The sequence below is a fragment of the Cyclopterus lumpus genome, chromosome 12, assembly GCF_009769545.1.
Source record: "Cyclopterus lumpus isolate fCycLum1 chromosome 12, fCycLum1.pri, whole genome shotgun sequence".
NCBI lineage: Eukaryota > Metazoa > Chordata > Actinopteri > Perciformes > Cyclopteridae > Cyclopterus > Cyclopterus lumpus.
In genome coordinates, this window is record NC_046977.1 from 18438802 (window position 1) to 18459347 (window position 20546).

Genomic DNA, 20546 nt, shown 5'->3' on the forward strand with positions numbered 1-20546 from the left:
ATTATAGTAACCATAATTGTCATGATTCATAAATAATCACAATATAATTAATGAACTCTCCAAAGCTTTGGTTTTATTTTGAAAGGTTACTAAATCTTACTCGATACCTTTATGGCTTCAAAATAAAGGTACGTTTTGAAACTCGATTTTAATGATATACTTAGTTATCTATTTGGTGTGTTTCCTGGTTTTACCTTGCATCTCAAGTCATCCTACATGTCACCGTGTCATTTTGTTGTTTGACAAAATAGGTGTTTCTCTCTCGTCTCATTTTTTTTAAATCATACAGACCGGAAGTCTTATTGTTGTTGTTCCCCACTGCTGCCATGCCGAGCTTGACTGTCGTTTTCTAGCCGCAAGTCTGCACGTGTTCGGCGACACGCGATTAATTTGGACTCGTTCGATTACCACTGTGGGGTCTTTTTCGGAGTTGTCCGTCTGCTTCGACGAGCGCCGCGTGTCGTCTTCGGTACTGAGTACGTGTCATGATGACTGGAAGAGGGGAAACCTTTTTATTCACGCTAGCTAACGGAGGAGCTAGCGTTAGCTGAGAGGGCACAACAGCATGTTCAGACTCGTTCCACAGAGAGATAGAGAAGGACTATTTTAAAACCTAGCGGTACTTCACGAATGACAGATCCAATGGATTACCAGTTTCCACAGCAGCTTTTCCCCTCGTTTTACAACGGTGGACCGCCGGAATTCGTCCTGAAACACTGCGCTGGGAACTGGGGCTGCTATGACCGAGTCATACCTCAGGTGGGCCAGCTTAAGCCAGGCTCCTGTGTGACTATATGTGCATGTGTGAACTGTCTACGTATACGTGTATAAAGGACACTGATTCGGGATCAGTTCCTTGCTGGAAATAAGCACATGTAATATGTGATTATGAGCCGTGTCGTACGACATAATTACCTGTTGTTACTTTCATCCGGAGAAGAACTTAACTAACAGGCCGGTGTTTCGTTTGGCGAATGGATTTTGGGCTCCTATACAAACTGAATGCAGTCCATTGTGCAGTAATGCACATGCAAACTAGAAATGCCTGTCTGGTAATTATTTAAATATTTTTGAAAGAAAGTTTTAAGATAATTAATTGTGTTGTCATGTCAGTTTTATGATCTGCAAACGTGAGAGGAACAGAATGGGTTGAAGCTGATCAACAGGAAATATTACTATGTTATTATACAAATTAATTTTTTAGCTTATAAATACAGACATGGTCTTCTTTTGCAGATGTTACACCGTGGTGACGTTATTCTCTGTTGATGGTAGTCTGTTGGCAAGAATGAATCCTGAGTTTTCTCATTGTGTGGTTTTAGGGCAGCTCGGGTCCCCTCTCCAGCTGGACGTTTGCATCCAGACACCAGGCCACAGGGGAGACGTGGCGTCACACGGAGCCGGTACCAGTTCCCCTCATGTCGCCTAAAAACGGTGAGTCCCTAACAGTCGTTTTTACCGGGGGGCGGCAGCAGTAGTCCCATATTCACCCTTCAGTTCAGATTCGACGGAACTGCGTCTCGCCTGGAATGTGGACGAGAACAGGCGGCAGCAGCAGGGGGCGTTGACAAAAAACTGCGTCAAGTCGGAGGCCGTTTATCAATATCAAGTAGGCTGTTTATCAATACCAAGTAGGCTAAGTACAGACTTGTTTACTTTTGGACTTGGGAGACCGCAAGACAGTCTTTCTGCAATTGGAGCAGCAGCGGACTTGATGACGTCACCACCTCAGCTGTTCTTGCTCATGAGTTTTCTCCCAATTATTCACTGTAAAGTATTTTTACAGTCAAACAAAATATGACAACCCTGCTTTTTTTCGTTTTCCTTTAAAATATAATTCATTGTTTTGAATTGTGTGTAACAGCAAGTTAACATACAGAATATAAATCTGTTTCCAAAAAATTCTGAACAGTTATAGCACAAAAAAAACACAGCTGTAATTTACTGTGACTACAGGGGACTTTTAGTCTGTAAAGCCTCTGAAGAAATAAAGTGGTTACACTAACCCTGCCGCCATCTTTGTAGTCCGCTCCATTTCATACAAATGGATGATGCGTTTCTCAGGACGCTCCTCAGACCGACATCTTCCACTGCAGTAATCAGCCTGCAGTCCGCTGCTCTCCTCTTGGCCGAGGCATGTGTTCATTGTTCCTGCGTTGGTTTATCCACAGTTCTCCCGCAGTAGTCTGACGAAGTTTCGCTCCACTGGTTGTTTCAATGCTGCGTAACGCCTTTAAGACGTACTTCATGCTCGTAGTACTCCGGTGATGAGAGAACTCCAGTTTGAGTGGTTATAAATAACTTTGCTTTTATCAACTACGCCGTCTGGTAGAGATTTTAAATGAAAATGTCCATTTAAAAGTGCATTTCTCCATGTTCTCGGTCAATGTGCGCAGCAGCATTAAGCCCCTCCCAATGCAAACAAATTGTGTATATGTATGTATGTATATGTGTATGTATGTATGTATGTATGTATATATATATATGTATGTATACACAATTTTACACATGTAATTGCAAACAATTGGGTCTAAAGTAAAAAGACACCGCTTTCAATGTTAAAGTTTAATTTATATATATATATATATATATGTATGTGTGTATATATATATATATATATATATATATATATATATATATATGTGTGTATGTATATATATATGTGTATGTATATGTGTTATAAATCTTAACTCTGTCAAACTGATTTAACGTTACCTATGAACAAATGATAAACTCTAGAGTGCTTGTTAGATCCTCCAAAAACAACGAATTATATCTCATGTGTAACCGCTACAGAGCCAGCTGCCTTCAAGGAATACACAGGTAGTCACAAAAAAGTTACTTCCTGTTAGCTTTCTGTTAGCCACGCTCTCGTAAGATTATCGTTGACCATGTGAGGAAGTCGGACACAAATCTAACCAGCATGCATTGCGTGCCGATCGCTGGTGATCGATTCTGGCTCATCTCGAACAAACCTAATATCTGAAGTGTGTTGAACTCAGTCATTTTAAGTAAAGATGGAAAAACTGAATCATAGCTGTCGACAATTCTGGGGCTCCATTAAACCCGTGCGGTAGCACAACATTCTCCTGCAATTTTCTATATTCATAAATTAATCTGTGTGTGTGTGTATTTTTTTTATATTTTATCTAGGTTTTCTTTGGCCTTCGAAGCCCACTAATCCGCTGGACTTCACAGAACATGTGAGCACAAAATTCAGCACATAACAAACCCATGTATGAGAGATGTGCATATCTTGATTTAAACCATAGATGCTTGTGTACATTGCTTCATGCCTCTGGTCTTCAGTGACCCGCCACTTAATGTAGTTTCTGGTACCAGACGGCAACCTCCCGTTCTAAAAGTGAAGGCGACGAGGAAGTGCCTTAAAGCTGCATATTTTCTATTGTCCACCAGGTGGTGACTCCTCCGGTTGCAAATAGAAGTCTGATTGTTTAGAATTCTCTGAGAAAATGACTCTTAATTCATTACCTTTTGTAAACATGAATTTATGGTCTCAATCTCTAGTTTCAAGTCTTCAATACAGCATGATGATCATTTAGTAAAATGAATTAAAATTAAAATCTTCGGTGTTATAATGTGGAAAATAAGCATCTGATGTGACAGAATAGGATATTTTTTGTTAATCTTTGGCCTTTTTTTCTTTTAAGTTTCCTCTTTTTTTGAGGTTTATAAACATGATTTGTATGTAGATGCAGAACTTCTTCTTGGACCACTGCAAGGACGCCTTCGGGTGCATGGCTGAAATTCTTGGCGAGACCTTCGAACAAGCACAGAAGGAAGTGAGACTCGCAAGAATTAAATTACTATAACCGTTTATTCTTTTTATTTATTATTTATTACTGTATTTGTTTGTAAAGACTTGCCATTGGTATATTATTAACATATATATTTAAGTGTGAATATAGATATAGTAAAATGAAACCACTGAAGAAAAGGTTCTGTAGTGTAGACCTGCTCTAAGCAGGAGGCCGTGGTTGTCATCAGAACATTCGTGTGATAGTTTTTCTTCCCTGCAGAGAGTCGGCAGACAGTCGGTGTACGATGTGAGGAGCGACCTCGACATGAAGAAGTTTAAAATGTGAGCAAACCTGACTGAATTGGGGAACATCTCCAGTCGGCGGTTGTTTTTGTTCCTTCATTTGACCGCATTGTCTTTTTTCGCTCTTTCGTCCAGGTCCCCACTGTCGTACTCCTCCAAATCCCTGCATGCGTACAGCGCCCTGCTATCGGACGTGGTGCCCGCCGTGCCTGTCGAGCTGCTGGGCTCCCTGCTGCACGAGGAGCTGACGGAGCAGAGGGACCGCTCTCTGTTCTCCGAGGGGGCCACGGGCGGTGCTCTGGCCTTCATCCCCTTCCCTCGGGGCGGCGGTGACCCCCAGCGCGGCTGCCTCCTCTACCCGGGGAACCAGGGCCTGGACTGCCTCAGTATCCTGCAAAACAGATCTAATGCTGTTTATTGTGGCACCATTTCTTTTTTATTTTATTTTTGTGATGTAAAACAATAATGGGCGGGGTCGACGTGGAGCAAAGCAGCGTTCTTCCTGCTTAGAGTTTCCGCCGCCTTTGGTTCTTAACGCAAGCGCCTCAGACTTCCACAGAGTGGAGATGCAGCACCGCAGGGGGAGCTCTTCCTGTGTGGACGCCGGCAGCAGCGACCCATTCCGCTTCCAGCTGAAGGGCCCCGTCAGACAGATCAGCTGCGCCTCCCTGTTCGATGACTGTACGAATGAGCGAGACCTAGAGGCGGGTCATAGGCCAATGTGGCGAGTGGGTAATTGACCACGTGCGCCCGTCTGTTCTGTGTGTTGCAGGTTGCGTTGCGGTGCGGTCCGATCGGCTGTGTGGCATTTGGAGGATCGGTGAACAAAGCGCGCCTCGTCTGCTGCAAGTTGTCGACACCAGGGAGGTGGCGACCTGCGTCAGCGCCAGGTGAATGGTCGCCGCGGCCTCGAGGGGTTCGGCGATGTAAAGTAAACTTGGGGAAAGGGTGGGGGGAGGAACGGTGTTAACGCAACGTCCTGTCAGTCCTCATGTGCTAGGTGAAGTTCTAGTGGTGACTGAGAGCGGGGCAGCAAACCTGTGGAGCGTCGGCAGAGGGTGAGGAAGGACTTTACTGATTCTTCGCACACATACATTATGTGTACATTATTTTTATGGCCCCCCTCCCCATTTTCTTTCTTCCAAAAAAGGATGCAGAAGGTCCGAGAGGAAGATGTAAACTTGTACTTCAACGCCAAGTCATCATGGCGATGGTGCGAGTTCTCTGCCCACCCGAGGGTGATGACGTATGCAGACAGGACAGGGGTGGAGCTGACGGATGTCCGGGTGAGAGGCAACGGTGGCTGTGTCGATGTTCATCAGTGTGGACAAGTCCGAGTGAACATGGGAGTCACTTTGAGTTGAACATTAAAAGCCAGTTAAACAGTTATATGGCCAAATTAGGAGTAACGCTTTGTTTATACTCGCACCATGGCACCAAGACCCGCAGGTGCCGATCCAGCTACACGCGTGGTTGTTGCATCATTCTCTGACAGCACAAACACAATGTTCTGTAAAGGAATCAAGACAACCAGTGTAGCCCAGAGATGCGTCCACTAATGTTGCACGGTGTATCGATAATAAAAAGGTACCGCGGTACCCGTACGTTAAAAACGATACGATTTTACCTATTGTTTAGTATCGATACTTCATTAAAATAGCGTGCAATTGGAGCGCACTCACCAGGGCTGCCCAGCATTCACACACAGCGAGTGATCGCTGGGGAGACGTGGCGTCAAGTGCAGGAGATGTGGTTAGGTGACACATTATAAGGACGCAAAGGTTGAGTTGATTTCTTTAAAACGCCTCCTGTCCCACCCCTCATCCCCAGGAGAGTCCTGTCTTGAGTCACACTCTGTTTCATATCAGCAACACTCCGGAGTGTCGCAGTGGGGAGAGGCTCATCCTGTCCAGATACCTGGGAGACGTCCACACCTTCCAGCACCTCGTCACCACTCAGGTAACTGTCAAAGAAGGGGGTGAGTTTATTCAAAAAAAAATTAGAACACGCCTGTTTGAATTCAAGTTGGGTAATAAACGAGGGTGTGGACACTTTTTAGTCACAGGTGGGTGATGTCTCAGGTCGCTCACTGCCGGATATCTCCTGCTACGTCACGAGCCACCACTATACAAGATGGCTCTTCCAGAACAATCTGTGGCCCAAACCCACAGGACTTAGTTTTGACATTCTAGTAGCGATACTAAAGTCTCCAAAGAGACTGCTGGATTTGAGGAAAAGTAGTGAACATTCAAGACATAGAATAGTTCCAATTATTGGAATGGTGCTGTACCAGCTTGTTGCCACTAGTGCATGTTTGGAGTTTCACTCTACAGGAGAGAAAGCAAGGTTTCAAAACACAAACTGCATGGTTACTATAGTTAAATGTTTGAAATGTGAGCATTAATAAAGCAGTAATTTCTATCTGAGCAGAGAGCAAAGTCATTCTTCCTCTGTAAATGAAGTTAGAACATGGTCGACTTTTTGTTTGTATCTTTATAGTTTCTCTATCTATCTCTCTCAGTACTCGGCCTACATCATGGACGAGCGGTTCCCCTGCTTGCCCATGCTCAAGTGGGATCACATGATGTTGTCCCCACCCATGTTTTGTCATGCTGTTTGCGGCTCCACCTCCCCTGGCTCTGCAGTGGGCGGGGTTAGGACCACCAAGGTGCTGCTGGGCTCACAAACCTCTCAAGAAATCACACTGCTGCAGTACTCTGGTATGTCGGCGCCACAAGTTGAGCGTTAAATGTGCTGCGTGTTTCGGTGTGCTGGCCCCTTTGTAACGTGTTGGTGTGTGGGTGTGTGCAGGAGGCAGAGCGGAGGCCTCTTCCAGTCGAGGTCCTCTCCAGGCGCTGCTCAGACCCCGAGACAGTCTGAAACACCTCCCTGTTCAGATCCCTCACCGCCTGGACCTCTCCACCAGCAGGTTGTCCTCACCTGCTGCAGGTACAGAAAGATGACGTGTGTGTGTGTAGTCTTAAGTATCAAGCAGGACTTGTTATTTCTAAAGAGTACAATAATGCTTAGATTGTTTAGTTAAAGGAAACGCAACATATCTACTTCCTGTTTACATCCGGCACCGGTAGACCCAGTTTACACAAAATACCCAAAGTTTGATAAGACTTGTCTCAGTTTTCTCTTTTTTTATATCTCTTTTCACCGTGGAGGCAAGGAAGGGAAACAAAACACTGACGGTAACACAAGAGAGTAATATACACATGGTCATTTTGGGGGCAAAGTACTCCTTAAAGATTTGGTTATTAAAGAATTGCGACTTATGTACTGAGCGGAGCCCACTGGTGGACAATCTCCATAGTCAACAAACTGGTCACAAGACTACAGATTATATTTTGTACGGTTGACTATTGAATATTTGGTTGAATATTCATAACTCCTACTTCATATGTATCATAAATGTTAAGGCTAAAGCTTTCTTTTCTTTTCTTTCTTCGTTTGGTCATCAGGTCTGACTTGTATCCAGAAGACAGGAGGAAGAGGTGATGGTGAGGAGTGCATTTGTATACTACAGCTGACCGAGGCGGGGGACATTTTCTACCAGACCCTTGAGCCAGAGCAGCAGGACGCCTCTAAATCTCCAGCAGCAGAGGACGAACCCGCTCTAAAAGAAGCAACAACTTCGGGGGGAGAAACGGCCCGGCGGCTCCGACTGCCACAATCTCAGCCGGTTATATCAGACACGTCGAGCGACGAGGGCGTAATCGGACCGACCCAGGACGCGGCTGTGCCAGTGTTTGTCACTGAAACGCCAGAGAAGGAGTGGCAAGCACTGGACGTGTACTCTGACTCTTCCTCAGAGGGCCCAGAGCCCCGAGGGAGAAGCCATTTTCTGAAGCAGTATGGGCTGCGGGTCGTCGTCAACGGCGAGCCAGATCAAGTGAGCGGATCAAGCCCGGGTTTGAAAAGCGGAGAGAGGGTTGGCGATAACTTCGAGGAACCTGGCGGTGGTGGCGGCTTGGATTGCGCTGCTGGTCCCACTGAGCAGACGGCACCAGTGAAGCTCAGTGTCGGCGCTATTGCCACGTGGAAACGTTGGCTGCAAAAGAGCTGCGGGAAGATGCCGCGTCCATGCTGCCCGCAGCACCTCACAGTTAAAACCGTAGACCTCCTTCTATCAGACAAAGATGCAAGAGATCCGACAGAGGAGGAGCGAGTGCGGAGCCTGAGACGCAACCTGAGAGCGTGCATGTCCAAGCGCTCGCTGCTGGTCCACGGTGCCATCTCCGCCCCCCTGCAGGCTCCAAGCGTAGTAGTGGTGCCGGACGCGGTGGACACAGAAGCCTGGAGGGACGAGGTCAGCCACCGCCTGACCCTCGCCTGGCAGGGTGAGGGGGCGTGGCGAGCGTGGTGGGAGGAGCGGCTCGGCCTGAACAGGGAGGAGAAGGTTAAGGCTCTGAGGAGGAAGAGGAAGAGGGAGAAGGAGGCGAAGAGAGCCACGGGCCAACGTCTGGAGCTGTCCGGTAGCTTCACCTCGTCTATCAGCTACCAGTCGGAGCTGAGCGACTTCTCCGACTCAACGGGCAGGTCCTCCACGGCGGACCGGTGGGCGTCCTCGGACACCGATGGCAATCTGTCCCAGACGGAGGGCTTTTGGGAGAGTGAGAAGCTAAGGGCCACGACACCCACCACACCATCCGCCACTCGCACTCACACCCCAGTTGCCACGCCGACCGGTGCTGAGCTCGAGCGAGGCAACCAGCAGACCCTCAGCAGCGCCCTCGATCTGTCCCAGACCCCTAATCGTGAATCCGCACCGGTCAATCAGAGGAGACCCAAGCGTCCAGCAGAGGACTACATCAGTGCTCTGTTTGCACCACAGGTAAAAGGAAGGTGTTTAGTGTCGACGCAGAACCGGAACAAGAAATATTGTCCCTGTCAAGAGATTGTGATATCTGTTGGTCTGAGCACCAACAACTGAAATTCTAGGGATTTTTATTCCAATTTGTATTTTGCCATGCTCCAAATGTTGCACACTTGGTGTCTTGGTGAAAATAGACATCTGATATCTGTGTCATATTTGCGTATTAAAATTTTTTTCCTCTAGCGCCCCTTAAAAGTGGAGGGACAGGCGACGCCCCTCAGCCAGTATGACCAATTTAGTTGAAAGTTTGACACATGTCCATTCAGTGATAATAATAGAACTTCCCGTCGGCAGTCGGGCTCATCAATGGAGCCCGGGTCCCCCACTGACTGACTCTGTCACCCCCAGGACTACCTCCTCTTCTTCCTCCTTCCTCTCTCCTCCTTCTTCCCCCTCCTCCTCCTCTCTCCTCCTTCTTCTTTCTCCTCAGGCTCCTCCTCCTTCCTCTCTCCTCCTCCTCCACACACGTCACTTTAACATGCACTTTAACTTCAACACACACGTCACATGTAACATACACTTTAACTTAAACACACATGTTACTTGAAACGCACACCTAAACACTTTAACGTTATTTGTTGTCTGAGCACTTTATCTTATACTTAATACACATATTGCACTGTTGCTGTCGCGTTGATTGTTGTTTGTCATGTCTAATGTTGCACCTTCCGCCAAAAAAAATTCCTCGTTTGTGTAAACATTCCTGGCAATAAACGGATTCTGATTCTGATTCTGAAATGGAAATAAATAATGAATTGGGCGTTAAATTTTGTCTTGGCCATTAAAAATCGCCTGAATAGCGCCCCCTACACATTTTTAAAAAAGCAGCCCCAGCACATGTATCAAATTTAGAAGGAAAAAAAGTATCTTGGCACCATGCTCTAAACCAGGGGTGGGCAATTCATTTTCCCAAGGGACCACATGAGAAATTGGGACCATTGTGGAGGGCCGAACCAATAGGCTGAATTTAATTCTGCTCAAATTGTATTACTTAATAAAAAAAACTGTAAATGATATGGTTTTCAGCTGCTACATGTATAAGGCTAGGATTTTTTAACATACCTTTAAACCTTCACAAAAGTACATAAGATAAAGACCAGCATTTGATTACCTTTATACAAAAGCAATAAGTGCTTTTGATGTTTTCCAGTTTAGTTCAGTTTTTCTTAATCGGTGAGAAAAATCCAGTCGGTCTTGGGCTTAAGCAAGTGTAATGAAGTCTGGTTGAATGTCTGAGGTGGATATGTGAAAGACAGCTGACAGCTGATCCCTCCCTGGATCCTTACCTGGATTTGTGAAGCTTGGTTAAAAAGTCCTTGTTGGGTCTGCAGCTTAAAACTAGCAAACCATCAACCTTTCGTTTTTTACCGTGAATGGAAATTTTCCAGGGCTCCTGTCGGTGAGGCTGCGTAAGCACTCACACACATGCGCACACACATTAAAAGTAAATTGCTTCCAAAGTAAAAGCAGTGCTGTTGTACTGCATTAATGGCGTGCACTTATTTATTTTTCATTTTTGACTGACCTTACGCGGGCCGTACTGGAACAGCCAAAGGGTGTGGGCCGGGTGCTCTAAACCGTTCCGGAAGTCGGCCATTCGTATTTTTCTGTGTGATTTCTTCATTATTTTATGCCCATTTCTAAGCGCTATACTTTAACAAACTTGCCATGCTTGATAAAAGTAAGGTCCAGAGGATATTGACAGCCTATTTTCACACATAGACAAAGTGCCACCTACTGGCGAAAGGAAATCAGTTTTACATGACAAATGACATAAAAAGTATATGACATGGTATACACAGCCGATACGGAACCGGTAAAGTATTTGCAACCTGTAATTTCCTACATCGCGCATCCATTCCATTCGGGAAAAGAATGGAAGTCCCGCAAAGGTGCGAGGACCCATTCAACGCTGCTCGTTGTTATGTTTTTGTGGTGGTTCTGGTGAGAGGGTGGGAGAGCTGGATGCATCTCTACAGGTCATTGTGAGTTAAGTCAATATGTGTAACTCCTCCTCTCTCGGCCTGTTACTAGGATGATCCCTCGCAGCCCAACAGTTATTTCTTGGAGGAGGAGGAGAGCACCCCGCACCACCCAGCTCTACCTCCACCCGTGACCCCATCCTCCTTCCAGTGGAGCCTCAGGATGGACCTGCCGCAGAACGCCTCGCTCCGGTCATGTCTCTCCCAGAGCTCACAGGGTCGACAAGCGTCACAGCTCAAGAAAAAGAAGTCTCGAATGGGATTTTGATCGTCACACAGAGAGGGGACATCATTGTTTGGCATACAAACGTGTTCTTAATAACACAAAAACAGGAGGCTGGACTCCAACTAAAAAGAAATGTTTCTCTCTGCTCATCGGCCTCTTCTGTTTGCCTCATGGATGTACAACAGCATTAATCCCTGGGATTGTATGTCCAAAACTGGCCCCAGATGGTGGGGGAAAAGCGGACTGCAAGTCTAAGTGATCTCCAAGGATGTCTGGCCGAAGAACTGCAGACCAGTTTGGTAGGTGTGTGTGTGTGTGTGTGTGTGTGTGTGTGTGTGTGTGTGTGTGTGTGTGTGTGTGTGTGTGTGTGTGTGTGTGTGTGTGTGTGTGTGTGTGTGTGTGTGTGTGTGTGTGTGTGTGTGTGTGTGTGTGTGTGTGTGTGTGTGTGTGTGTGTGTGTGTGTGTGTGTGTGTGTGTGTGTGTGTGTGTGTGTGTGTGTGTGTGTGTGTGTGTGTGTGTGTGTGTGTCACATTGCATGTGACAAACGTTCCTCTGTGGTCGCTGGTTGATGGAATAGAGAAGCTGTAACACGGTTGGTTGGTGTGACATTAAATAACAATGGATGGTTCTAACAAAAGAATGCTGCTCTTATTTAGTGGAAATAGGAGTTATTCATCCCGTTGCTTTTGGTGTGGAAATAGACGACATACAATAGTACTGAAATAACTTGCCGTTTTGTGTGTTAAAAGTGAAATGTTATTTTTTACAGAGTCTGGGTTTCTGCTTTATTCAGAACTCTACCGGTTGTACATTGACTTAAATAAATGAAGAGACCTCGGTGTAGTAATTTTCTTTTTTTTAAGTTTCTGCTACTCTAAAAAGTTGCGACCTTTAATTTTAGAAGTCTTACAGTTTTACTAAAATACTAAATAGCATCAGGGCCACTGTGGAGCCGTTATACTTAGTTTCATTTAATTTATTTTCACATTGGTATATACTGTGTATATATCTCAAATTAGCTTTTTCATTGCTCTTTGCATTGATGGACATAATGTATCCGTCAACCATATACTATGGACACTGAGTCAATTAATTAGGGTCCTCGTGACAACTTCGTCATAGAGGAACCTATTGTATTTCGAGGAAAAATGTTCTTCTCTAGCAATGAACGTGTTTTGGAGGCCTTTATCATATCCCAAATGTTCTTAAATTTGACATGCACCGGTGAAAAATGTGATCATTTGGAGGTCTCGCATTTGGGTACAAATAAATTTCTCGAAAACCACCCCCTTAAGGTAGAACGTCTGCCTTTTTTGCTCACAATGACCGATTGACTTGAAATTTGGTACACATGTCCACTTGGACCTGCTCTACAAAAAAGTTTATGGTGGCCATAAAATGCGCCTAATCAGATTTTACGCCATTTTGAATTTTGTAAAAAAGAAAAACGTTTTTTCAATTGTCTCCTAAACGCTGAGTTCGATTGTTACAAACATTTCTGTGGTTCATTATTGGTTCAATGTTATCAAAAGTGTTTATCTCATTGCGTTCAGAGGATATGGACCAATGAACTTCTAAGTGTGTGGCCTCATATTTAAAGACACATAACTTCCAAATGACTTGGCCTATCCTCACCAAATTGGTAGCATATGTCCACATTGCATCCCCTAGCGAAGTTTGATCCTTCGCCGTGACCAAATAAACCAATGTAACATGCTCGAAACGTAACTTAACTTAGCACACACATTTAAAGTCAAAGACGTAGTTACCTGATATGATTGTAATTCTTCAAAATGGCAATTCAGCTCGATAGCGCCCCCTACAAATATTTATTTAAGCAGCCCCAGCGCTACGTTTCACCTACATTTATGAAACTTGGTAGGCATATGTAAAACATGTAAACTGAAAAGAAAGTCTCTTGGGACCATGCTCTAAACGGTACCGGAAGTCAGTCATTTTGATTTTTGTGTGATTTTTTCCGTTAAATTGTCTTTCTTGCCACTATACATTACTGAACTCCTGATGAAGGGAATTTATAAGATCCCCTTCAAATGGGTTATGTTGATGCATGTTGTCTCGGGCCATACTGTGGATACAGCAAGTGGTGCAGTATAGTATAATTTCCAGCATCGCTCCATACAGGGGAAAAAACGTTTAACTCAGTCGCTTACTGACAGTCACAGAGATTCCCGGCCGCGTGAGCCTGCGTCCAGCCAGTACCCCCGATGTGCAAGGAGGAACGAGTACAACATTTTTCTTACTTAAATCTTTTGATATATATATTTTTTTTTTTCACGAGAAATCTTTCCTGCCTGTGACTCATTTAGTTCTTTCACTTTGTGTGGAAAGAAATGGATGCAAGCATGAGGGAATAAAAAGACAGACACACAATTAAAAAAATAAGATTTAAAAAAGAAAAAAGGATTTTAGACTTTTTCAGTACACGTGACAAAAAGGGAATAAATAACATAATATCTACAAAGAACTATTACAATTTTTTGTGTACATCATTTACAGTTTTACATGGTTTTTGTAGTAGTTTTTTTTTTTTTTTTTTTTACAGCCATCAGCATTCCTCTGTTCCAAACACCAAATGTTTAAGCTACATGATCTACTTAATTAAAACCAGGGTCATACACACAAACACACACTCCTAACAGCCTGGGTGGGGGGGGGCGGCACGGCGTCTGCGAGGCTCGAATGTGAACCATCTCTCCCCCTGCGCTCCCATTGAGCAAGGCACGTAACCCTGACTGAACGCCAGCTCTAAACACTTTGACCCCCCCCTGACACACAAACTCAACACTTCACATGAGGTTTGATTTAAGAAAACTGTGCAAATGGAAATCTGTCCACCAATAAGACTTCTTCTTACTCTTATCAAAAGCATTTCTTCTATGGAATAAATACGTTTTGGCAAATTATCTTGTTGACAACGTGAACTGTGACCATCTGATGGCGACCGCGCAATCCTTAAAATCTTGCCTCCTGGAATGTGACATCTCAACATGCACCGACACATCTACAAACTAAAGATCTACCAGGAAGAGATTGGACTGCTCGGCTGCCAGTTGTTGTGCGGTTCTCTCCCCACTCAGCACCAGAGCTTATTAAACAATAAATTAAAGACTTTGGGTAAAGAAGTTAGAGGGGAGGGAAAAGGGGGTAGGGAGGCGTTAGGCATGAAGGTGTTTTTGGCGGCGGAGGTGAAGAGGGAAGAAGGGGCCTTCGGCGTCGCTGCCAAGAGAACTGCTGAGAGACTCCTCGCCTGAACTCATCACGTCCTCACACAAGTCCTCGCTGTAGAGACACACAGAGGCATCACAAACGGGTCCGCACACACAATAAGTCTTTACTCATGGTGTTAATATGAATATTGAATAGTGCTGATGATATCAACAAATGGATTAGTTGACAAACAGAAAATTGACTATATTGATAATCCTATCGTTTTGAGTGATCCGTTTTTCTTGTTCAAGACATTGATCAATAAAGCAAGTTAAAGTCAATTTAATAAATGTCACACGTTTTAAAAAGTGTAAACCAAATCTGAAGATTGAAGTTGGTCATAATTTCTGATGGTTGAAGGACTTTCACTATGAAAGGTAATGCAGATCAACTACTTTAGAGTTCCTGAGCTTGATAGCATTTGTCCCACCGGGACAGAAGACAGGAAGTGTATACCATGTACTGTCTGAGTGGAGAAACGGTGACGCAGACTGCTGCAATCTGTTATCAACTGTCCTGACTCAGCTGCCTGTTTAAAGTGCTGAAAGTTCAGATGTGGAATTCAATGTTAGAAAAAGGGTTGTTGTTCGACAAAGCTGTTCTGTGGGTTATTGATCAGTTTCTTTCAGGAGTCAGCTGGGGGAAGTCTCCCTGTTTCGCTTTCTCACGTTTGTTTGTTTTTCTACACACACACTCCAAAGGTTCTATGAAGGCGAGGCCCTCTGGTGACATCATGGAAACGTCTGTGGGACACAACCAGAGACATGCACACCCCATCATGCAGTGCTAGGAGATATGAGAGGCCCTGGCAAGCTGAGAGGGCCGGGCTCTCTCCGTTTGGGTGTGTGTGTGCTGTCATCAGAAAAGTGTGTGTTGCCCCAGAGGACTGTTACTACACAAACACGCACTGTGAAAGATGCCTCATTTAACCTGTTGTGACTCAGCAAAGTCCTTGTTTCACTTCCAGCCTTTTCATTTCTGTTTAACTTTTAGACTACGGGATTGACTTCTTGCAATGTTTTTATTGGTGTGTGCGTGACACAAGGTGTGTTGGGTTCCTTTTAAATTGGAATGCCTCTGTTCTTGTCTTCAGGAGTGTTTGATATTTAACATATCAGGCTGACATCTGCGTAAATTAAATTGAATCAATTGCTGTGAGCATTGCCTCTGACCGCGTTGGTATTCGCTTAGGTGTTGTTCCTGGTGGGCCGGCCTCCTGCCTCCGTGGCCCTGCCTCCTGCCATGTTGATGCCCCCCGCCCCCCTCTTCTCCTGTTTCATAGATTGTGGAAATCTGGATCATGGTCCATGCCTACTAATCATTCATAAATTTCTGTCACTCATTGAATGTGTTTACATTATACATGTCATGTGTTCATCTGTACACATGACATCTATTGCTTCTGTCCATCCGGGGAGAGGAATCCTCCTCTGTTGCTCTCCTGGCGGTTTCTGACGGTTTTTTTCTGTTTTTTTGGGGGGAGTTTTTCCTGATTCGATCTGAGGTCCTGGGACAGGGATGTCGTATGTGTACAGATTGTAAAGCCCTCCAAAGGCTAATTTGTGATTTGGGGCTATACAAAATAAACTGAATTGAAACGCATGAAGTTGTAGTAAGTGGAATTTCCACCAGGAAATACCACTTACTACATATGTGTGTGTGTATACATGTATACATATGTGTGTGTGTGTGTGTGTAGGGATGTCGTATGTGTACAGATTGTAAAGCCCTCTGAGGCAAATTTGTGATTTTGGTCTATACAAAATTAACTGAATTGAATTTAAGGCTCTGACAGTGCTGGTATTCACTTAGGTGTGTTTGAGGCTCTGACCTCTCGCTCTCATCCCAGCAGCCCTCTGGGATGGTGGGCAGCTCAGGGACGGTGCGGTAGCTATGCAGGTTCTGGGCAGTCCGCCGCGACACGATCCACTGGAGCTTCCTGTGATTGGGTTTGCTGCATTCAGGGGAGGCATAGTCCGACAGACACGGAGCCACACGCTCACTCCACAGCAGCAGCTCGCCGTCGGTAATCTGAAACCAAGCCACGCAGTTTAGTTTGGGTGCTTGGCCCTCTGCCCTGTTCACTGACGTCGGTGAATTTAAAGTAATCTGATTACATAACGGTATGTTCCTGTAAACGGTGACCTGGTTCAAGGTTCAGAAAAACCAGGTTTGAACGGCGCCTGAACAGCTAAAACCTAATGCGTTGGTGTACGCAACACAATAACTGAAAGTGGGAGGACTGTAAAATATAATGTAAAGTTAGGTAACATGGTAACATGGAAACACCTGGAAATATCTCCATACATTTTTTTTTTTTTTTTAAATCCCACCATGTCTGTGAACCTTTTTAAAAGCCTCATTGCCTAAAAGTCATTGTAGCGACCCCGTTGACTATCAAAAAAAGGTCACTGTGGTTGCTTGATGACTAGTTTAGTAATAAACCGATTCAATATCCAGTTTTCAGCATATAAGGTCATTTATTTCTAATGTTGTACATTTCTTAACACAAACCAAAAGATAAGTTCCCTGTCGAAACCCATTTGTCATAACCACAAAATAAAATGAATACAAATATTTGTTATGAGTTACCACGTGTACATTGTCACCCGTTCTCACACTGTCAAAAACTGTGTGCTCCTGTCAATCTAGCAACACCTGGCCATATTGCTCTTCCTGATTATATTGGCCTCTGTCCTAATGGACAGCGGCACTCCTCCCCCGAGTGGTGGGAGGTCCAACAAAACAAAACAAAGTAATGTTTACCTTTAGGTGTCTCTGGATGTGATAGGCTATCTCCAGCATGTCCTCCGACTGGACGGCCTCCATCTCCTGCCTCAGGAGAGACAAGGCAAGGACGGACGGCTGGATGTACAAACAAAAGGAAAGTGGATGGGAAGTGTTGAAGTTTCAGTGTTGTCAAACTAACAGCGGCAACTTTTTTTTAGCAGTCTAGCTAATTTCTTTGCTAGATTGCTGAGCTACTGTAATACTGTGTGACCTCTGACCCTCTGAATTCCTACCTTTGCTTTAGAGAATGAGATCCGGCAAAGACAGGCTTTGAGTTGAGCTTCCAGCTTCTCCAGGCTAAGACTCTCTTTCCTGTTCAGACAGTCAGGTTAGCGTGTGTATATATATATATATATATATATGTATACATATATATATATATATGTATATATATACATATACATATATATGTATATATACATATGTATACATATATATGTATGTATACATATATATATATACATATGTATACATATATATGTATATATATATATGTATATATATATATATGTGTGTGTGTATATATATATATATATATGTGTGTGTGTATATATATATATGTGTGTATGTATATATATATATATGTGTGTATATATATATATGTGTGTATATATATATATATGTGTATATATATGTATATATATATATGTATATATATATATATATATATATATATATATATGTATATATATATATATATATATATAAAAATGAAACCAAAACTAAAAAGTGTCGGTCTCACCTGTCTGTGGAGTGCGAAAGTGCTATCTGGTGGTACAAGTGCAGAAAGGTTAAGGCGGTGACGGCGTTGGACTTGAAGCCGAGCTTCTCGCCGACAATCTTTTCCATGCGGCAGAGGTCAGAGGTGGTGAAGCGGCACTGTCCAATGCGGATAAGCTCGTCGGCGGGCGACAGGTCGCACTCCTCCTCCGTCACTTTGGCCGCCATGTGGAGGCAGCTGACGCTGACGCAGGACAGGTGCTTTGGTTGGACCTTAGATGGACGGGCACGTGGGAATGAGTCAGTTTGACTAAAAGATTTCAATCAGTGAGCTGGACCTGGTTACGTATGTCGTACTTCATTTGTGGAAACATTTTAGTGCACATATACAAATTAATCTTTGTCATAGAACATGTTAACTCCTACATTTGTTGTTAAAAATAGGACTGCATCTCAGGCTTCTACAAACCGCATAAGCTGCCAAATTGTGTCACTAGGTTCTGGTCAAAGCACCTAGAGGGAGAAGGAAGCTTCTTGTACCTTAATCATGGCCAGGAATCTGTCCAGCAGGTTAACGGCCAGGACAAAGGTCTGCGTGCTGTAACCGAAGAAGCTGGTCAGACTCCATAGGTCCTCTACTTTGGCATTTCTGCCTTTGGCCGAGATCCGACTGTCGCCCTGAAAACAAAAGACGCATTGTTGATTAACCTGCTTTGTCTGCCACACACTCTGGTGCTTACTTACAATTTAGCAGCAAAAAGCAGATCTGGCTTTTGTTTTTTTGGGATTCTACATTTCATAGGCTTAACAAGAGATGAACAAGACGATTAAAAAAAAAAAAATTTAAATAACTTTTCTGAACTTCCTAATGTCAAGAAGAAGACTTACTGACTACTGTGGATCAATGATTCCCCCCCCCCAAAAAAAATATTCTCACCTCTGTTGTGGATTCGATAAGTCTCAGGCCCGTCTCTTTGGGGCGATAATGAGCCTCCTGCTCATAATTCACCCGCAGCTCCTTCATGAGCTTGTAGGCGTCCATGTTTGGGGCTGGCACCGGAGGAAGTGATCCCTTGTTTGTTTTTTAACCACAGTATCTTCACTGCAAAACGGGGAAAGCACACAGGGTCAGCTCCAAAATATGAAGTTATCTGACAAGTCCAAAATACAATCCACACAACAACAAAAAAACTAATCCAGAATTATCTATTTCAAGTGAATCAGAAGAAAAAGCCTGTACCGTCACAATTAACCAGGGAAAAAAATATCCTTGGCAGCTGCTATAATTTAATGATGTATTCATGTTTGGAAAAAATATATATAATTCAGTGATATATCTTTTGTTGTGTTTTCACTATGCTGTATATTGTTGCTACGTGCTCTCAGCACTAGCGAGGGGGGGTCACAGCTCAGAGCCCAGCCCACTTCCCTCAGCTGAGCTCCGGTGTCACATTTCCTCTGGTAGACCCCTTCACGGTCTTCTGACCGAAGGTTCGGTCCGGTACATAACTTAACACACACACACAAACACACACACACAACATTCTCTCAGCCAGAGACCCGTTTTCATCGTTGGTGATCACCGAGGAGGCTAACGTTACCCGCAGCTAGCTACCGTTTTTAAATCCTCTGAAAGGAGCGGGGGAGGGGCTGTGTGTGGTTCATTCCTTGTACCTTACGTCTGTATCAGACTACACTATTCAAAATAATAAAAAACGAGGTTTAAAATGTACTTCAGTGCTCAAAATGTGTGCTTGATTTTTGTTATTAGTATATTATAGTGTTAATATCGTTCAAAAGCTCTGCTGTGGACGGGGAACGGATCCACGGGAAACCAACAACAACAGACCTGCAGGGCGAAAAAATCATATTCGGCTGCAGGAAGGAAAGCATCTGCGAATGTATTTTCTTAATGTAAATTGGTTCATTTAAAAATTACACCGCGAGCGATTCAAGGAAAAGTAAACCCTCGCTGGAGTGTTAAATGACACCATTTATTTACAGTGTAAACGTTCCGTACGAGTTATGTCAAATTGTGCGACGAGGTGGATATATATATTTGCTGAAGTAAACCAGACGCGTTATTAATATTTATTTAACAACGGATTGCTTTTTGTTTGTAATAATATCGCTTTAGCCGTTGTCGGCCGTTCCATTTCATTCGCTCGCTTCCTTCTCTCCTCTTTTTGAGTAAACGTTGGTTATAAAGACACATGTAACGTTAGTTCACGTTGTCTGTGTTGAGTATAATTTCAACAAAGAGTGTTTTTAAAATTGTACCCTACCCGTTATTGCAGGTTAAAGCCACATATCTGTTGTCAGACCTTCTCGTCTTCTTTCTCCTTTCTCTTGTCCTCTCTTTTGTTGACGTTCCCAACGCTCACGCCTACCTACGACGTCACGTAGCATTCACCAATCAAAAGGCTTCAGTTCAATAATAGAAAACGGCTCGGATTTACCGGCATACAATTACAGATAAACGTAATATTTGACGTTTTTACTATATTTATTACATTTTCGTCAAGAGGTTTGCACTTGAGATCGATCGATAATCTTTAATTCATCGATAAACGCCACTGGAATCAAAATAGAGCCTATATGTTACACTAAACGACACCGTTTCCCTAAACCAATCAGCGAGCAGCAGTCTGGTGC

General features: G+C 44.0%; 2 protein-coding genes across 4 annotated transcripts; one reads left to right on the top strand and one right to left on the bottom strand.

Moving 5' to 3' along the window:
- The first annotated feature begins 334 nt into the window (after window positions 1–334).
- Window positions 335–15803, top strand: taf1c (TATA-box binding protein associated factor, RNA polymerase I subunit C). Of its 3 annotated transcripts, XR_004610605.1 has the most exons (16): window positions 335–759; window positions 1323–1434; window positions 3154–3203; window positions 3714–3803; window positions 4041–4102; window positions 4199–4449; window positions 4613–4744; window positions 4836–4953; window positions 5050–5121; window positions 5214–5349; window positions 5894–6022; window positions 6585–6783; window positions 6875–7012; window positions 7531–8903; window positions 10980–11452; window positions 15083–15803. XR_004610605.1 is itself a non-coding variant. In XM_034546614.1 (15 exons), the coding sequence occupies exons 1-15, from the start codon at window positions 631–633 to the stop codon at window positions 11193–11195; spliced, it is 3207 nt and encodes a 1068-aa protein (XP_034402505.1). In that variant the 5' UTR covers window positions 335–630; the 3' UTR covers window positions 11196–11510. The 3 variants fall into 3 exon arrangements, 2 of the variants coding, with proteins under 2 accessions (XP_034402505.1, XP_034402506.1); XM_034546614.1 differs by lacking the exon at window positions 15083–15803 and having other exon boundaries at window positions 10980–11510; XM_034546615.1 differs by lacking the exons at window positions 3154–3203; window positions 15083–15803 and having other exon boundaries at window positions 10980–11510.
- On the bottom strand, window positions 13693–20406 carry ccng2 (cyclin G2). Its single transcript, XM_034546616.1, has 8 exons — window positions 20177–20406; window positions 18829–18993; window positions 18432–18569; window positions 17914–18164; window positions 17405–17483; window positions 17148–17246; window positions 16213–16412; window positions 13693–14453 (listed from the first exon to the last, which is right to left on the bottom strand). Exons 2-8 carry the CDS (start codon window positions 18931–18933, stop codon window positions 14330–14332), a joined length of 996 nt encoding a protein of 331 aa, XP_034402507.1. The 5' UTR covers window positions 18934–18993; window positions 20177–20406; the 3' UTR covers window positions 13693–14329.
- Window positions 20407–20546: the final 140 nt, after the last annotated feature.